The sequence below is a fragment of the Procambarus clarkii genome, chromosome 36, assembly GCF_040958095.1.
Source record: "Procambarus clarkii isolate CNS0578487 chromosome 36, FALCON_Pclarkii_2.0, whole genome shotgun sequence".
NCBI lineage: Eukaryota > Metazoa > Arthropoda > Malacostraca > Decapoda > Cambaridae > Procambarus > Procambarus clarkii.
In genome coordinates this window covers 31,034,555-31,050,904 of record NC_091185.1, presented here as the reverse complement: position 1 = coordinate 31,050,904, position 16,350 = coordinate 31,034,555, and the positions used below count along the sequence as shown (strand labels likewise).

Genomic DNA, 16,350 nt, shown 5'->3' with positions numbered 1-16,350 from the left:
GAAACAACTGAGTAAAAGAACATGGAGAAACTACAGAAATAACAGAACACCAGAGAGCATGGAGAGATACCAGAGGGCCAGAAATGAGTACATCAGAGTGAGGAGGGAAGCAGAGAGACAGTTTGAAAATGACATCGCGAGTAAAGCCAAGACCCAACCAAAGCTGCTCCACAGCCATATCAGGAGGAAAACAGCAGTGAAGGAACAAGTGACGAAGCTGCGGAAAGGGGAGAACAGATACACAGAGAATGACAAGGAGGTGTGTGAAGAACTCAACAAGAGATTCCAGGAGGTCTTCACAATAGAACAAGGAGAAGTCCCTGCACTAAATGAGGAGGCGGCAAACCAAGCAACCTTGGAGGAATTTGACCTCACCAGTGATGAGGTCAAAAGGTGTCTGCTGGAGCTAGATGTGACAAAGGCTGTTGGGCCTGATAGAATCTCACCATGGATACTAAAGGAAGGTGCAGAAGCACTAAGTGTGCCACTCTCTATGGTGTATAACAGGTCACTGGAAACAGGAGACTTACCAGAAAGTTGGAAGACAGCTAACGTGGTCCCAATATACAAAAAGGGTGACAGGCAAGAGGCACTGAATTACAGGCCAGTTTCCTTAACTTGTATACCATGCAAGGTGCTGGAGAAGATCGTGAGGAAAAGGCTCGTAGAGCATCTGGAGGGAAATAACTTTGTAACGCACCACCAACATGGGTTCAGAGATGGTAAATCGTGCCTCACTGGTTTAATAGAATTTTATGACCAGGCAACGAAAATTAGGCAGGAAAGAGAAGGGTGGGCCGACTGCATTTTCCTGGATTGCCAAAAAGCCTTTGACATAGTACCCCATAAATGGCTGTTAAAAAAGTTGGAGCAACAGGCAGGAGTAAAAGGGAAGGTGCTCCAGTGGATAAGGGAGTACTTAAGCAACAGGAAACAGCGAGTAACGGTGAGGGGGAAGACATCAGAGTGGCGAGATGTCACCAGCGGAGTCCCACAGGGCTCAGTACTTGGACCCATCCTGTTTCTAATATATGTGAACGATCTTCCAGAGGGTATAGACTCATTCCTCTCGATGTTTGCTGATGATGCAAAAATTATGAGAAGAATCAAGACGGATGAAGATAGACAGAGACTACAGGATGACCTGGATAAACTGGAGGAATGGTCTAGAAAATGGCTGCTGAAGTTCAACTCTGGAAAGTGTAAGGTGATGAAATTAGGCGAAGAGAGCAGGAGGCTGAACACAAGGTATCATCTGGGAGGGGAAATCCTGCAAGAATCAAATAGAGAGAAGGATCTGGGGGTTGATATCACACCGAACCTGTCCCCAGAGGCCCACATCAAAAGAATATCATCAGCGTCATATGCTAGACTGGCCAACATAAGAACTGCCTTCAGAAACTTGTGTAAGGAATCTTTCAGAACCCTGTATACCACTTATGTAAGACCAATCCTGGAGTATGCAGCTCCAGCCTGGAGTCCATACCTAGTTAAACACAAGACAAAGTTAGAGAAGATTCAGCGGTATGCCACCAGGCTTTTCCCGGAATTGAGAGGAATGAGCTACGAGGAAAGGCTAAAGGAGCTGAACCTCACATCCCTGGAAAACAGAAGAGTAAGGGGAGACATGATAACCACCTACAAAATTCTCAGGGGAATTGACAGGGTGGACAAAGACAAACTCTTCAGCACGGGTGGGACACGAGCAAGGGGACACAGGTGGAAACTTAGTACCCAGATGAGCCACAAAGACGTTAGAAAGAATTTTTTCAGTGTCAGAGTAGTTAATAAATGGAATGCACTAGGAAGTGATGTGGTGGAGGCTGACTCCATACACAGTTTCAAATGTAGATATGATAGAGCCCAGTAGGCTCAGGAATCTGTACACCAGTTGATTGACAGTTGAGAGGCGGGACCAAAGAGCCAAAGCTCAACCCCCGCAAGCACAATTAGGTGAGTACAATTAGGTGAGTACACACACACACACACACACACACACACACACACACACACACACACACACACACACATGCTAGACAACGTTACGTGTCTTCTTTCCAGGTTTCCTCCTTCCTCGAGCCTGTTCCAAGACTTTCTGAAACAAATCCTAAGCCCAGATCAGGCCAATTATTCAGCCCAGACCAATTATTCACCTGATAATTCCTTCAATCTCTCCTCAGCCTCAGACAGTCTCCAGTAGACAGAACTTCCTTTCGATATCGAGTCCATTCTCGTGGTCGTCTAACGTAGAGACTGTGTCTCCATACGGGCAATCTTGGCACATCGAAGTGCTCCATCTACAAGAAACTTACTCGCACGTACAAGCCCTAGCGAGGACGCTGGAGCGGGAAGTAGCCGAGGAACAACTCGAGGAACAACTCGACATTCCCCACACACCTGCCACCGCCTATTTTTCACGCTCGCCCGCCGGAGCGCCGCCAAAGGTAGCAGCCACCGTGATTCCGATATCGAATGTTTGAAATAAAAACAATAGTATGGATTATGCATCAGGCAGAGCTGGGGAAACTCCACCACGGTAATTTATGACTAAAGGAATTGGTTCCTTTTGGCTCAGAGCCACTTTGTCAGGCCCGTTACGTTCACCTCGTAACACTCTTCAGCTCTCTCTCTCTCTCTCTCTCTCTCTCTCTCTCTCTCTCTCTCTCTCTCTCTCTCTCTCTCTCTCTCTCTCTCTCTCTCTCTCTCTCTCTCTCTCTCTCTCTCTCTCTCTCTCTCTCTCTCTCTCTCTCTCTCTCTCTCTCTCTCTCTTGCCACTTTTTCCTTTAATAACTTAGTTTTTTTGTATTTTGTGTCTTACTTTTTATTTTTATTATTGATGGCCAACGAGCATTTTATTATAATTATCGCAACATTATGCAAGTAATATATTTTTATAAATATTTTTAACAAATTTTATAAAAATTGTTTTTATAATACATACACACACACACACACACACACACACACACACATACATATATATATATATATATATATATATATATATATATATATATATATATATATATATATATATATATATATGTATATATATATATATATATATATATATATATATATATATATATATATACACGACCAAGACGACCTATTACCCAGATCTCTCTCATAAACTCTCCAGAGGCTTTCCACCATTCTAATCTCCCCATACCAATTAATAACCTGAAAAAACAAATTGCTTCACTGTCTCATGCTCTCCTCTGATGCACCTTCACCATCTTCACTACACACTGTCAACACCGCACTGAAAAGATTATGCCCCCGGAATGCAGATTTGTCATCTGAACATTTGCTGTACATACCAATACCCAGATACATGTAACCTATACATGCACGATAAACTCTACGGACTTGTGGTTCCACGTTTCATTTATTATTTCTAGATGAATGTACAGGTCAATTTCCTCCTTCAAGAGGGTAAAATGTTGCCGTACGTGATCACTTTGAGATTGTACACAAGCCAACAATCACCATGCAAAGTCAGGTGAGGCTGGCACCAGGAACATGGCTTCAATTATGGACAAACAGACTGACTGACTGACCTCTTCTCTTCTCTCTCTCCCTCCCTTCCTCCCTCCTTCCATCCCCCTCTCTCTCTCACCCATTCTCCTGTTCTCCCTCTTTTCAATTCTCTCAACTCCCCATTCTCTCTTTAAGTGAGCAAAATATGTTCAAATAAAGTTAAAACAATGTCGAAAGGAGCATACTTAAAAAACTCTATGGACAATCAAACCCATATATCAGGCGTTATGGAGACTCCAGACCTCGATGAAGTCCTCAGACTTTTTGCAACAAGTCCCCAGACTTTGAACTAGTCCATAGAGGTGGAACAAGTCCCCAGATCATCTGGAATAATGTGATCCCAATAACTATGATTTATACGTAGCTTTACTGTTTTTAGGAAACCTCATATTTACTTACTGTTCTAAAGACAGAGTATGTTCTAGAGTATAAAATGGCGAACTTAGAATCTTTTAGAAGCTTCCACGATTGAATTAATAAATTCATTCGTTGAAGCTTTCAAACACAAAATGTAACTGTTCCTATTTTCAGCTTGTTACAACTTGTAATAAAGTTGTTACATCTTAGTATACCGTTTTTATGACGTGTTAGAAAACGTTGTTACACTTGTTATATTGGTAGTTACAACTTGTTAGAAGGTTTTAATAATTTCCTCGTGTGTTTGGTGGTCAGGCGCTGTTTAGTGTCGCACAGAAAGTGAACTTAAGTGACCGATTATTGTTAACTACGATTTTCGCGATCACATAAAAACAAACGTCAGTGTAAATCAAACACACTGGGTGTGAGTGGGTGTAAATGTGTTTAGCCTACGCTTAAAACAACAATACTTTATTGATTATAACCCACGGTTATTATCACGCCTGGTAATTTGTACCAAAATAATAGTTTTTTTTCAAAACCAGTATTTACCCTGGTCTTTTCTAATTCTAAATACATGCAATGTGTGGCCATTGTGTTGCCAGCAAAGCAAATTAGAATGTAGAAATCCGTACTATTTAATCTCGACAAACCGGAAAACGATTTTCTATTTATGTTGCAAAAACAAATTAAACTGACTTAAACTTTCTAGGCCTAATACACGCAATCTGAGGCCTAATATAGTACCTATGTGTACTATATTAGGCCTAGGAATATTTAAGTTTCTTTTTAAGCTTTGTTTTTCGGACTTTTTAAGGTGAATAGTAAACAAATGTACTATCTAATTGCTTAGTACGTCAACGTTTGTACTATGGTACAAACTTTATATGGTACTTTATATATACTTTATATATTTACGTATAAAGTACGTATGGTACTTCATACCTAATCAACCAGGCTGTGACTCATACGTCAGGCTGCGAGCAGCCGCGTCCAACAGCCTGGTTGATCATTCTAGCAACCTGGAGGCCTGGTCGACGACCGGGCCGCGGGGACGCTAAGCCCCGGAAGCACCTCAGGTTATCCTGAGGTTATCTTGGGGTTATCTTGAGGTTATTTTGAGGTATTCCTGAGGTTATCCTGAGGTTATCTTGAGGTTATTTTGAGGGATTTCTTGAGGTTATTTTGAGGGATTTCCTGAGGTTATCTTGAGGTTATCTTGAGTTTATCTTGAGGGTTTCCTGAGGTTATCTTGAAGTTATATTGAGGTTTTCTTGAGGTTATCTTGAGGTTTTCCTGAGGTTGTCTTCAAGTTATCTTGAGATGATTTCGGGGCTTAGCGTCCCCGCGGCCCAGTCCTCGACCAGGTCTTTTTTGTTACACCCCCCCCCCCCAGGAAGCAGCCCGTAGCAGCTGTCTAACTCCCAGGTACCTATTTACTGCTAGGTTCGATCCCCGCCTCCACTGGGGATCGAACCCGGAACCTCAGGACTACGAATCCCGAGCGCTGTCTACTCAGCCGTCAGGAGTGCTGAATACTATATATAGTAACTTGTTGCTGCTTGATACTTAGATTGAAGTGTGTTATATAAGTTATTTCCTTTCATATAATATTCGGAACAAGACGCTGTATTATCAGTGACACTTATAACATGTTTAAGATTGTCTGCGCTTGCAGAATGCCTTCTGTTGCAACGTACTATAGGTTGCAATAGGCTTATTGTTGCCAAGATCCTCCTGTTTTAGATTGGTTCCTGTTTCATTAAGTCCCTTGCATGATAATGCCTCCTGTTGAAAAGAGTGTCTCATGTTGCATACTGTCTCCCTGTTTCCTAAGAAATTATGTTGCAGAGTTGCAGAGTCTCTCTCTCTTTCTCTCCCTCTTGTAGCGGAGTGCTTCCTATTGCAGTGCTTCCTATTCCAGTGCTTCCTATTCCAGTGCTTCCTATTGCAGTGCTTCCTATTGCAGTGCTTCCTATTGCAGTGCTTCCTATTCCAGTGCTTCCTATTCCAGTGCTTCCTATTGCAGTGCTTCCTATTGCAGTGCTTCCTATTCCAGTGCTTCCTATTGCAGTGCTTCCTATTGCAGTGCTTCCTATTGCAGTGCTTCCTATTGCAGTGCTTCCTATTGCAGTGCTTCCTATTCCAGTGCTTCCTATTCCAGTGCTTCCTATTGCAGTGCTTCCTATTCCAGTGCTTCCTATTCCAGTGCTTCTTATTGCAGTGCTTCCTATTGCAGTGCTTCCTATTCCAGTGCTTCCTATTGCAGTGCTTCCTATTGCAGTGCTTCCTATTCCAGTGCTTCCTATTCCAGTGCTTCCTATTGCAGTGCTTCCTATTGCAGTGCTTCCTATTCCAGTGCTTCCTATTCCAGTGCTTCCTGTTCCAGTGCTTCCTATTCCAGTGCTTCCTATTGCAAATGACTTTATTTTTTTAGAGTGTGTGCTGTTTCATAACGCGTGTTGTTGGTGAGTGCATCCCGTTGCAGAGTAGCTTCTCTTGCAGAGTGCATCCCGTTGCAGAGTAGCTTCTCTTGCAGAGTGCATCCCGTTGCAGAGTAGCTTCTCTTGCAGAGTGCATCCCGTTGCAGAGTAGCTTCTCTTGCAGAGTGCATCCCGTTACAGAGTAGCTTCTCTTGCAGAGTGCATCCCGTTGCAGAGTAGCTTCTCTTGCAGAGTGCATCCCGTTGCAGAGTAGCTTCTCTTGCAGAGTGCATCCCGTTGCAGAGTAGCTTCTCTTGCAGAGTGCATCCCGTTACAGAGTAGCTTCTCTTGCAGAGTGCATCCCGTTGCAGAGTAGCTTCTCTTGCAGAGTGCTTTCTGTTGCAAAGGAACTCTTCTCTCGACTTCTCGGTCTTGCCAACGTTTGTCAGGGTAGCGATGTTCCTGAGCTCATTAGACCTCATTTTTCGGATGCGGCATTTTGGATCCCAGGAAAGCATAGTCAGCATCGAGGTGGCCGCAGTGATGAACCCAAATCAGCTTGGGTTCGAATCTTGCAATACCGTGAAGGGATCGCCCATGCAGCATAAGCTTATTTTCCCTAATCCCACTGACCAAAAGGATTGGGCTCTATTGGATTTCACTGATACTCTCAATTTATTTCCATCAGATGCGGTACATTGAGTGCCTGTTCATCATTCATCATTCATTTATCATTCATCTAGAGCAACGAAGCTGAGTCTCTATGCAACGCAGACCAAGTCGAGAGTATCTATATCCCAGTGGTACTTTCACCATTGTTACATAGTCATTTACGTAACCACTTAACAAATGGTCGCCCTCAACATGTGGGTATTGAATGATGTAACTAGTTGATGCCAAACAAAATTGTTTTTGGTGAGACATTTATCGCAATGAAAAAGAATATCATTGGACAAAATCAAATCTACTTAGTTGACCAGACCACACACTAGAAGGTGAAGGGACGACGACGTTTCGGTCCGTCCTGGACCGAAACGTCCCTTTACCTTCTAGTGTGAGGTCTGGTCAACTTACTTTAGCCACGTTATTGTGACTCATCGCCTGCAAGTCTACTTACTAAGGCTCTCCAAGTGTTAATTGGTGTTCAATCAACACTTTATCCATGGGCTGTGAGAGCACTTTATTGACCTTGAAGGATAATCTTTATTGACCTGAGGCTCCTCGGTGCCTCAGTGTGAGCACGGAGGCAGGTCATAATATTTCAGGCTGGTCCTTGCCTTTAGAGGTTATGTAATCCTTGTATGGTTCCTCTGCCTCTCTACTAATTTATTTGTGCCCGTTTAGAGTAATCATCTGTAAGATATCAATTCTGTTATGTTCCGTACACTCTCTCTCTCTCTCTCTCTCTCTCTCTCTCTCTCTCTCTCTCTCTCTCTCTCTCTCTCTCTCTCTCTCTCTCTCTCTCTCTCTCTCTCTCTTTATTCCTACCTTTCTATGCCACGTATTCGTGTACGTGGTGTTGTCTTTATGTAACAATATTGGAAGCATTCTTCTTCCAGTTTTCGGAGTTTGCTCTGATTCTCGTGTAGTTTGTTTTTGTAAGTTCACTTTCACATGCATTTCAATTCACAAGTTATTTGCCCGGGTTATACGACAATAATCAGAACATTGTATTTGGCTGAGATTAATTCTATCGGCTTTCACACGTCTATGGTATGTCCAGATCAGTTAATAAAGTGTTCACAGACTTTCTGCCTTGATATAATTTTGTCGTCGTCTGTAAACCTTTGATATGAAAAACCAATATTCCTATCTGGTCGTTGGTATATTAGAAATAGGATGAGTCCTGTACCCATGTGGGGGTACAATTATATTCGCTCTTCACTCTCACAACTCTATATTCACTTCTTCCTGAGTGTTTCTACCTTACTCACCTTGAGAGTCTTCCTGATGCACCATTCTGTTTCTCTTCGTTTCAGGGAATCTATTGTGAGGGATAATGTCAAATGCTTTCTGGCAGCCGAGGAATACGCAGCTGTCTTATCCTCCTCATTCTTGTTTAATTTATGTTATCTTATTATAAGACTCCAATACACCTGTCAAGCGGTATGTTTCTTTGTCTATATCGTCGCCTAAATGTGTGCGTAAATGTATATATGCGTGTGTGTATATGTTTTTATCATCTCAATAGGATAGTAATCAAATATGTCGTGTGAATACCGTAGAGTGTTTGAACCGATCTTTGAATACTTTGTGGTAGACAAAATTGTTCCAAGCACTTACATCTGACAAAGGGGAAATTTCTGATTCCATAGAGACTGAAAGCACCAGTATGAAGAGCTATGATTTGTTTAGGACCGAAAACCTAAGCATATTGGGCAGCCCAAGTCGTCCAACGAATAGCCCAACAAGGTGGTTACCGGGATGAGATTGTAGGAGACAGATATATACACACCTACCACCGTTACCTGTGGCAGGTGTCTACAGGTGACGAATCTCCCAATCCTAAGCACTCCAGATGTACAATCTCAGTGAGCAGAAACTTAATCATACGATCTCATACGATCAATTATAGAATATCCAGTCATTAAACCCTTTACACCTGTTGGTACGAGGTACTTAGACCTCTCCACTAACTCTATTAACTCTCATGATCTTTCCCGATATCCTCATAATACATATCCTCATACACTTACCAGTGTAGACTAATGGTGACATGTATAACATCTGTATGAAATCTGTTAGTCATACATGACCATGTATGACTAACCAGCCTGTGAGATTGGGAATTTTTTTTTGTTCATGTAACCCTTCAAATAGTCTTCGGCAGCTGCACAAATGCAGTTATACATGAATGTTTTGATAACAACAAGAAACATGCATTGTTTTGCAAAACAGGTCGTTGGTATGATAACGAATGCATGGAAATCCTTTCCCTTGTGGCATGGGTTTCATCAGGTTAAGGGATATCGTGTTAGTTTAGAACGGTGATAACTTATCGTACAGGATAACTAAGCTTGTGTGCACTACCACAGAGCACAGCTAAAGCACTTACTGCAAGTTAACAGCGATTCCTTGAATGTTGATAAAGGCGGCCATGGAGTGGAAATAGATGATATCTTAAAGGTGATTTTAGTGTGTTACAAGGGGAAGGTGACTATTGTATTACTAGGGGAAAGTGACTGTAAGTATTACTAGTGTTATAAAGGAATGTTGAATATGAATGAAGAAGAGTAGAAGGTGATAGTTGAAGAGACGATGAAGGTGAATAGGGAGGATTGACTGGGCGCCAATCCTTAGCTGTACGCCTCTTTTCACCCAACAGTAAAATGGGTACCCGGTTGTTAAACGATTGGGCGGGTCGTATTCCAGGAAAAATTAGGATTAAGGACCTGCCCGAAAAGCTATACGTGGCTGTACAAGAATGAAATATCTCATGTATATATATAAATTTAAAAAATAAAAGTGACGTTGGAGATTTTTGGGAACGACGTTATCTTTTTATAAAGGGAAACTGAAGGAGAGATAAAGATACATTAAAGGATGATGAAAGTGTATTAGGTGTTGCAAGTGTATTTGGAGGTGTTGCAAGTGTATTTGGAGGTGTTGCAAGTGTATTAGGAGGTGTTGCAAGTGTATTAGGAGGTGTTGCAAGCGTGTTTGGAGGTGTTGCAAGTGTATTTGGAGGTGTTGCAAGTGTATTAGGAGGTGTTGCAAGTGTATTTGGAGGTGTTGCAAGTGTATTAGGAGGTGTTGCAAGTGTATCAGGAGGTGTTGCAAGTGTATTAGGAGGTGTTGCAAGTGTATTTGGAGGTGTTGTAAGTGTATTAGGAGGTGTTGCAAATGTATTAGGTGTTGCAAGTGTATTAGGAGGTGTTGCAAGTGTATTAGGAGGTGTTGCAAGTGTATTTGGAGGTGTTGCAAGTGTATTAGGAGGTGTTGCAAGTGTATTTGGAGGTGTTGTAAGTGTATTAGGTGTTGCAAGTGTATTAGGAGGTGTTGTAAGTGTATTAGGTGTTGCAAGTGTATTAGGTGTTGCAAGTGTATTAGAAGGTGTTGCAAGTGTATTAGGTGTTGCAAGTGTATTAGGAGGTGTTGTAAGTGTATTAGGTGTTGCAAGTGTATTAGGAGGTGTTGTAAGTGTATTAGGTGTTGCAAGTGTATTAGGAGGTGTTGTAAGTGTATTAGGTGTTGCAAGTGCATTAGGTGTTGCAAGTGTATTAGAAGGTGTTGCAAGTGTATTAGGTGTTGCAAGTGTATTAGGAGGTGTTGTAAGTGTATTAGGTGTTGCAAGTGTATTTGGAGGTGTTGCAAGTGTATTAGGTATTGCAAGTGTATTAGGAGGTGTTGTAAGTGTATTAGGTGTTGCAAGTGTATTAGGAGGTGTTGTAAGTGTATTAGGTGTTGCAAGTGTATTAGAAGGTGTTGCAAGTGTATTTGGAGGTGTTGTAAGTGTATTAGGAGGTGTTGCAAGTGTGTTAGGAGGTGTTGCAAGTGTATTAGAAGGTGTTGCAAGTGTATTTGGAGGTGTTGCAAGTGTATTAGAAGGTGTTGCAAGTGTATTTGGAGGTGTTGTAAGTGTATTAGGAGGTGTTGCAAGTGTATTAGGTGTTGCAAGTGTATTAGGAGGTGTTGTAAGTGTTTTAGGTGTTGCAAGTGTATTTGAAGGTGTTGCAAGTGTGTTAGGAGGTGTTGCAAGTGTATTTGGAGGTGTTGCAAGTGTATTAGGAAGTGATGTAAGTGTATTAGGTGTTGCAAGTGTATCAGGTGTTGCAAGTGTATTTGGAGGTGTTGCAAGTGTATTAGGAGGTGTTGCAAGTGTATTTGGAGGTGTTGCAAGTGTATTAGGTGTTGCAAGTGTATTAGGAGGTGTTGCAAGTGTATTTGGAGGTGTTGCAAGTGTATTAGGAGGTGTTGCAAGTGTATTTGGAGGTGTTGCAAGTGTATTAGGTGTTGCAAGTGTATTAGGAGGTGTTGCAAGTGTATTTGGAGGTGTTGCAAGTGTATTAGGTGCTGCAAGTGTATTAGGAGGTGATGTAAGTGTATTAGGTGTTGCAAGTGTATCAGGTGTTGCAAGTGTATTTGGAGGTGTTGCAAGTGCATTACGTGTTGAAGTGTATTGCGAGTGTTGAAGGCATATATAGCAAGACGCTCAAACAACACGCAGGTAAATCACCCAAAACTCTCCCCAACTGAGCAAGACAGAACGAGCAAGAAAAATAATATCAACCATTACGCCGGAAGATATCTCCAGAGACACTTCTTGAAGGCATGGAGATCGAAGGTGCCGGTAAAGATGCAGCGAGGTAGTTTGTTTCACATAATGGCTTTGGAAAGGGAGAAATAAGATGCCATCATACTGTCTTCTCAGATCATCAAAGGCATCCCAGCGGTGAGTCTGGTTATCTTGAGATGATTTCGGGGCTTTTCGCAGATCATCAAAGGCATCCCAGCGGTGAGTCTGGTTATCTTGAGATGATTTCGGGGCTTTTCGCAGATCATCAGCGGCATCCCAGCGGTGAGTCTGGTTATCTTGAGATGATTTCGGGTCTTTTCGCAGATCATCAAAGGCATCCCAGTGGTGAGTCTGGTTATCTTGAGGTTATCTTGAGATGATTTCGGGGCTTTTCGCAGATCATCAAAGGCATCCCAGTGGTGAGTCTGGTTATCTTGAGGTTATCTTGAGATGATTTCGGGGCTTTTCGCAGATCATCAAAGGCATCCCAGCGGTGAGTCTGGTTATCTTGAGGTTATCTTGAGATGATTTCGGGGCTTTTCACAGATCATCAAAGGCATCCCAGCGGTGAGTCTGGTTATCTTGAGGTTATCTTGAGATGATTTCGGGGCTTTTCGCAGATCATCAAAGGCATCCCAGCGGTGAGTCTGGTTATCTTGAGGTTATCTTGAGATGATTTCGGGGCTTTTCGCAGATCATCAAAGGCATCCCAGCGGTGAGTCTGGTTATCTTGAGGTTATCTTGAGATGATTTCGGGGCTTTTCGCAGATCATCAACAGCATCCCAGCGGTGAGTCAAGTTATCTTGAGGTTATCTTGAGATGATTTCGGGGCTTTTCGCAGATCATCAACAGCATCCCAGCGGTGAGTCTGTGTATCTTGAGATGATTTCGGGGCTTCACTGCGGCTCCGTCCTCGACCAGGCCTCATTTTTGTTACACATCCCCCAGGAAGCTGCCCGTAGCAGCTGTCTAACTCCCAGGTACCTATTTTAGTGCTAGGTGAACAGGTGCATCAGGGTGAAAGTAACTCGGCCCATATGTTTCCGCCTTCACCGGGGATCGAACCCGGGTCCTCAGGATTACGAATCCCGAGCGGTGTCCAATCAGCTGTCAAACGCATTCTGAAAGTAAATCAAATATCAACTGCTTACTTGTTCACAATACAAGTACGTTTATACTTGTACCGTCCAACCACTTGGGGTGGACGGTAGAGCGAGTCTCGCTTCATGCAGGTCGGCGTTCAATCCCCGACCGTCCAAAAGTGGTTGGGCACCATTCCTTTCCCCCCGTCCCATCCCAAATCCTTATCCTGACCCCTTCCCAGTGCTATATAGTCGTAATGGCTTGGGCAGCTTTCCCCTGATATTTCATTTTCTTGGACTCAGTGGGCACTGTCCTCCCCCAGGTTGTGAGGCAGTACTGGCACTGTCCTCCCCCAGGTTGTGAGGCAGTACTGGCACTGTCCTCACCCTGGTTGTGTGGCAGTACTGGCACTGTCCTCCTCCAGGTTGTGAGGCAGTACTGGCACTGTCCTCCCCCAGGTTGTGAGGCAGTACTGGCACTGTCCTCCCCCAGGTTGTGTGGCAGTACTGGCACTGTCCTCCCCAGGTTGTGAGGCAGTACTGGCACTGTCCTCCCCCAGGTTGTGGCAGTACTGGCACTGTCCTCCCCCAGGTTGTGTGGCAGTTCTGGCACTGTTCACCCCCAGGTTGTGTGGCAGTACTGGCACTGTCCTCCCCCAGGTTGTGTGGCAGTACTGGCACTGTCCTCCCCCAGGTTGTGTGGCAGTACTGGCACTGTCCTCCCCAGGTTGTGAGGCAGTACTGGCACTGTCCTCCCCCAGGTTGTGTGGCAGTACTGGCACTGTCCTCCCCCAGGTTGTGTGGCAGTACTGGCACTGTCCTCCCCCAGGTTGTGTGGCAGTACTGGCACTGTCCTCCCCAGGTTGTGTGGCAGTACTGGCACTGTCCTTCTGGACTACACACGGAACGCTGGACCACACACGGACCGCTGGACCACACACGGACCGCTGGACCACACACGGACCGCTGGACCACACACGGACCGCTGGACCACACACGGACCGCTGGACCACACACGGACCACTGAACCACACACGGACCGCTGGACCACACACGGACCGCTGGACCACACACGGACCGCTGGACCACACACGGACCACTGAACCACACACGGACCGCTGGACCACACACGGACCACTGAACCACACACGGACCGCTGGACCACACATGGACCGCTGGACTATACAAGGACCGCTGGACCAGACACGGACCGCTGGACCACACACGGACGCGAGTCTCATTGCTCTGCATCACCCCTTTTGAACTCTAATATTTTTAACAAAATAATCATCCACACTTCCGTTGTAATAAACATTCCCTTAACATGTATATATCCTTCGGTCTCACAACCGGGGTCACGGTTCGAGTCTCCTGCAGCCCAGCTGCATGGAATCTTACATATTATTTATCATTATTATTATTATTGCCTCGTCGCCTCTTCTGAAAGGATATATAGACTATATATATATCTATTATATCTATATATTTATATAGATATAAAGGATATATATCTTGGCCACTGTTTGTCTTCCTGAGACATGGGAAGGATCCCCTTTTTTGGATTTAAAGATTGAGTGGAAATGGGAATCAGGAATCTGAGAATGGGAATCAGGAATCTGGGAATGGGAATCGGGAATCTGGGAACGGGAGTCTGGGAACGGGAATCAGGAACCTGGGAATGGGAGTTTGGAATCTGGGAATGGGAATCGGGAATCTGGGAATGGGAATCCGGAATCTGGGAACGAGAATCAGGAATCTTGGAATGGGAATTGGGAATCTGGAAACGGAAATCGGGAATCTGAGAATGGGAATCTGGGAATGGGAATCGGGAATCTGGGAATGGGAAACAGGAATCTGGGAATGGGAATCAGGAATCTGGGAACGGGAATCAGGAATCTGGGAATGGGAATCGGGAATCTGGTAAAGGGAATCGGGAATCTGGGAATAGGAATCAGGAATCTGGGAATGGGAATCAGGAATCTGGGAATGGGAATCGGGAATCTGGGAACAGGAATTCTAGGAATCTGGGAACAGGAATTCAAGGAATCTGAGAACGCAAATCCTAGGAATCTGGGAACGGGAATTCTAGGAATCTGGTAATGGAAATTTTAGGAATTTCAGGAATTGTAATAAGGGTGGGAATGGGGAGTGGGGGGTGGAGTAAGGGGGAGTAGGAATAAGGGGTAGGAATAGGTGGAAAAGGGGAATGAATGTTACTTATGAGTCTCGCGGCTCCAGGGGGAGAGGGTGTGGGAGTGGGGGGAGGGAAGGGAACTATCAGGGGGAAAGCGCCAAGCCATTACGACTATGGGAGGTTAGAGGTAACTAGCAATTAACGATTGAGCAGAACAAGCGCTGCGTCTGTGTAGACACCTGTGTGTACACAGCTAGTCGTGCAAGTGTCCTCGACTATGTGTGTGTGCTTTAGCTCTCGGGTTCCAGTCATATCCGGCTATTCCAACCAGTTCTAAGCAAAAAAAAGTATTGCATAGTATTTCTTGATGACCAAACCACACGCTAGAAAGTGAAGAGACGACGACGTTCCGGTCCGTCCTGGACCATTCTCAAGTCGATTGTGATGAGGGAAGATTGATTGATTGATGAAGATTAAGCCACCCAAAAGGTGGCACGGGCATGAATAGCCCGTAAGTGGTGGCCCTTTTGAGCCATTACCAGTATCAGCTGATACTGGAGATCTGTGGAGGTGCGACTGCACCCTGCGTGACGGGAGATGTCTCCCGTGGATGAGAGAAGGAGGCGAAAGCAATAAATAGCCAAGAAAGAGGTGAGGAGAAGAAAATCTTCGAGGAAGCAACAGCAAGGCAAAAGGTACGAAAGGTAGTAAAGGGAATAGTAATAGGAATAAGACCTTAAGAACAAAGGTAACGACAAAAGGTAGTTAATCACCTCTCTTTAGTATTTCTTGTTGTTGTTGTTGTTAAAGATTCGCTACTTGGAAGAAGCAGTTCCAAGTAGCACGGGCTATGGTGAGCCCGTAGTAGTATTTCTTGTTATTCCAGCATGCGTTCTAACCTACTTTCACTCAGCTGTTTGTCTATAGAGTTCCACTTATACTTTCTAACCATTACTTATTACTCATCTAGTTGTACTTAGCTAATCGTGTTTATACACTCTGAGTTTCCCTTTCCAGTAAGTGTACTCAGCTATATGCACTTAACCTGTTAAGAGTTCTAAGAGGATAGAGAGCCAGTCAATAGGTCTTCTTTCTCACTCCGCATTTCTCAGTATAGAGTTTTAACAAGATACAAGGGCTTAGTGGGAGCGGCTCCCGGGAGCCGGTCGGCCGAGCGGACAGCACTCTAGACTTGTGATCTTGTGGTCCTGGGTTCGAGCCCAGGCGCCGGCGAGAAACAATGGGCAGAGTTTCTTTCACCCTATGCCCCTGTTACCTAGCAGTAAAATAGGTACCTGGGTGTTAGTTAGCTGTCACAGGCTGCTTCCTGGGGGGTGGAAGCCTGGTCGAGGACCGGGCTGCGGGGACACTAAAAAGCCCCGATATCATCTCAAGATAACGTCACGATAGTGTATTTATACATGTAAATGTTTATTTCACACGCAAAATAACGCCGTTTATACATTGCTTTTCAATTGCATGTTCCGTGGGTGTTGTGTAGAGTTCGTGCTAGAGTTCCTTCCCATCCTCAGAGTGCGCGATATTCGCACAATGCCTACACCTTTTCAACACTC

At 44.2% G+C, this 16,350-nt stretch overlaps 1 protein-coding gene across 1 annotated transcript in view; it reads right to left on the bottom strand.

Moving 5' to 3' along the window:
• Positions 1–9,816: 9,816 nt before the first annotated feature.
• LOC123751308 (mucin-1-like) overlaps positions 9,817–16,350 on the bottom strand; it is a 58,799-nt gene continuing 52,265 nt past the window's right edge. Inside the window, exon 3 of the mRNA XM_069336750.1 lies at positions 9,817–11,336. Coding sequence (XP_069192851.1) covers positions 9,817–11,336 — 1,520 coding nt within the window. The remainder of the gene's footprint in view (positions 11,337–16,350) is intronic.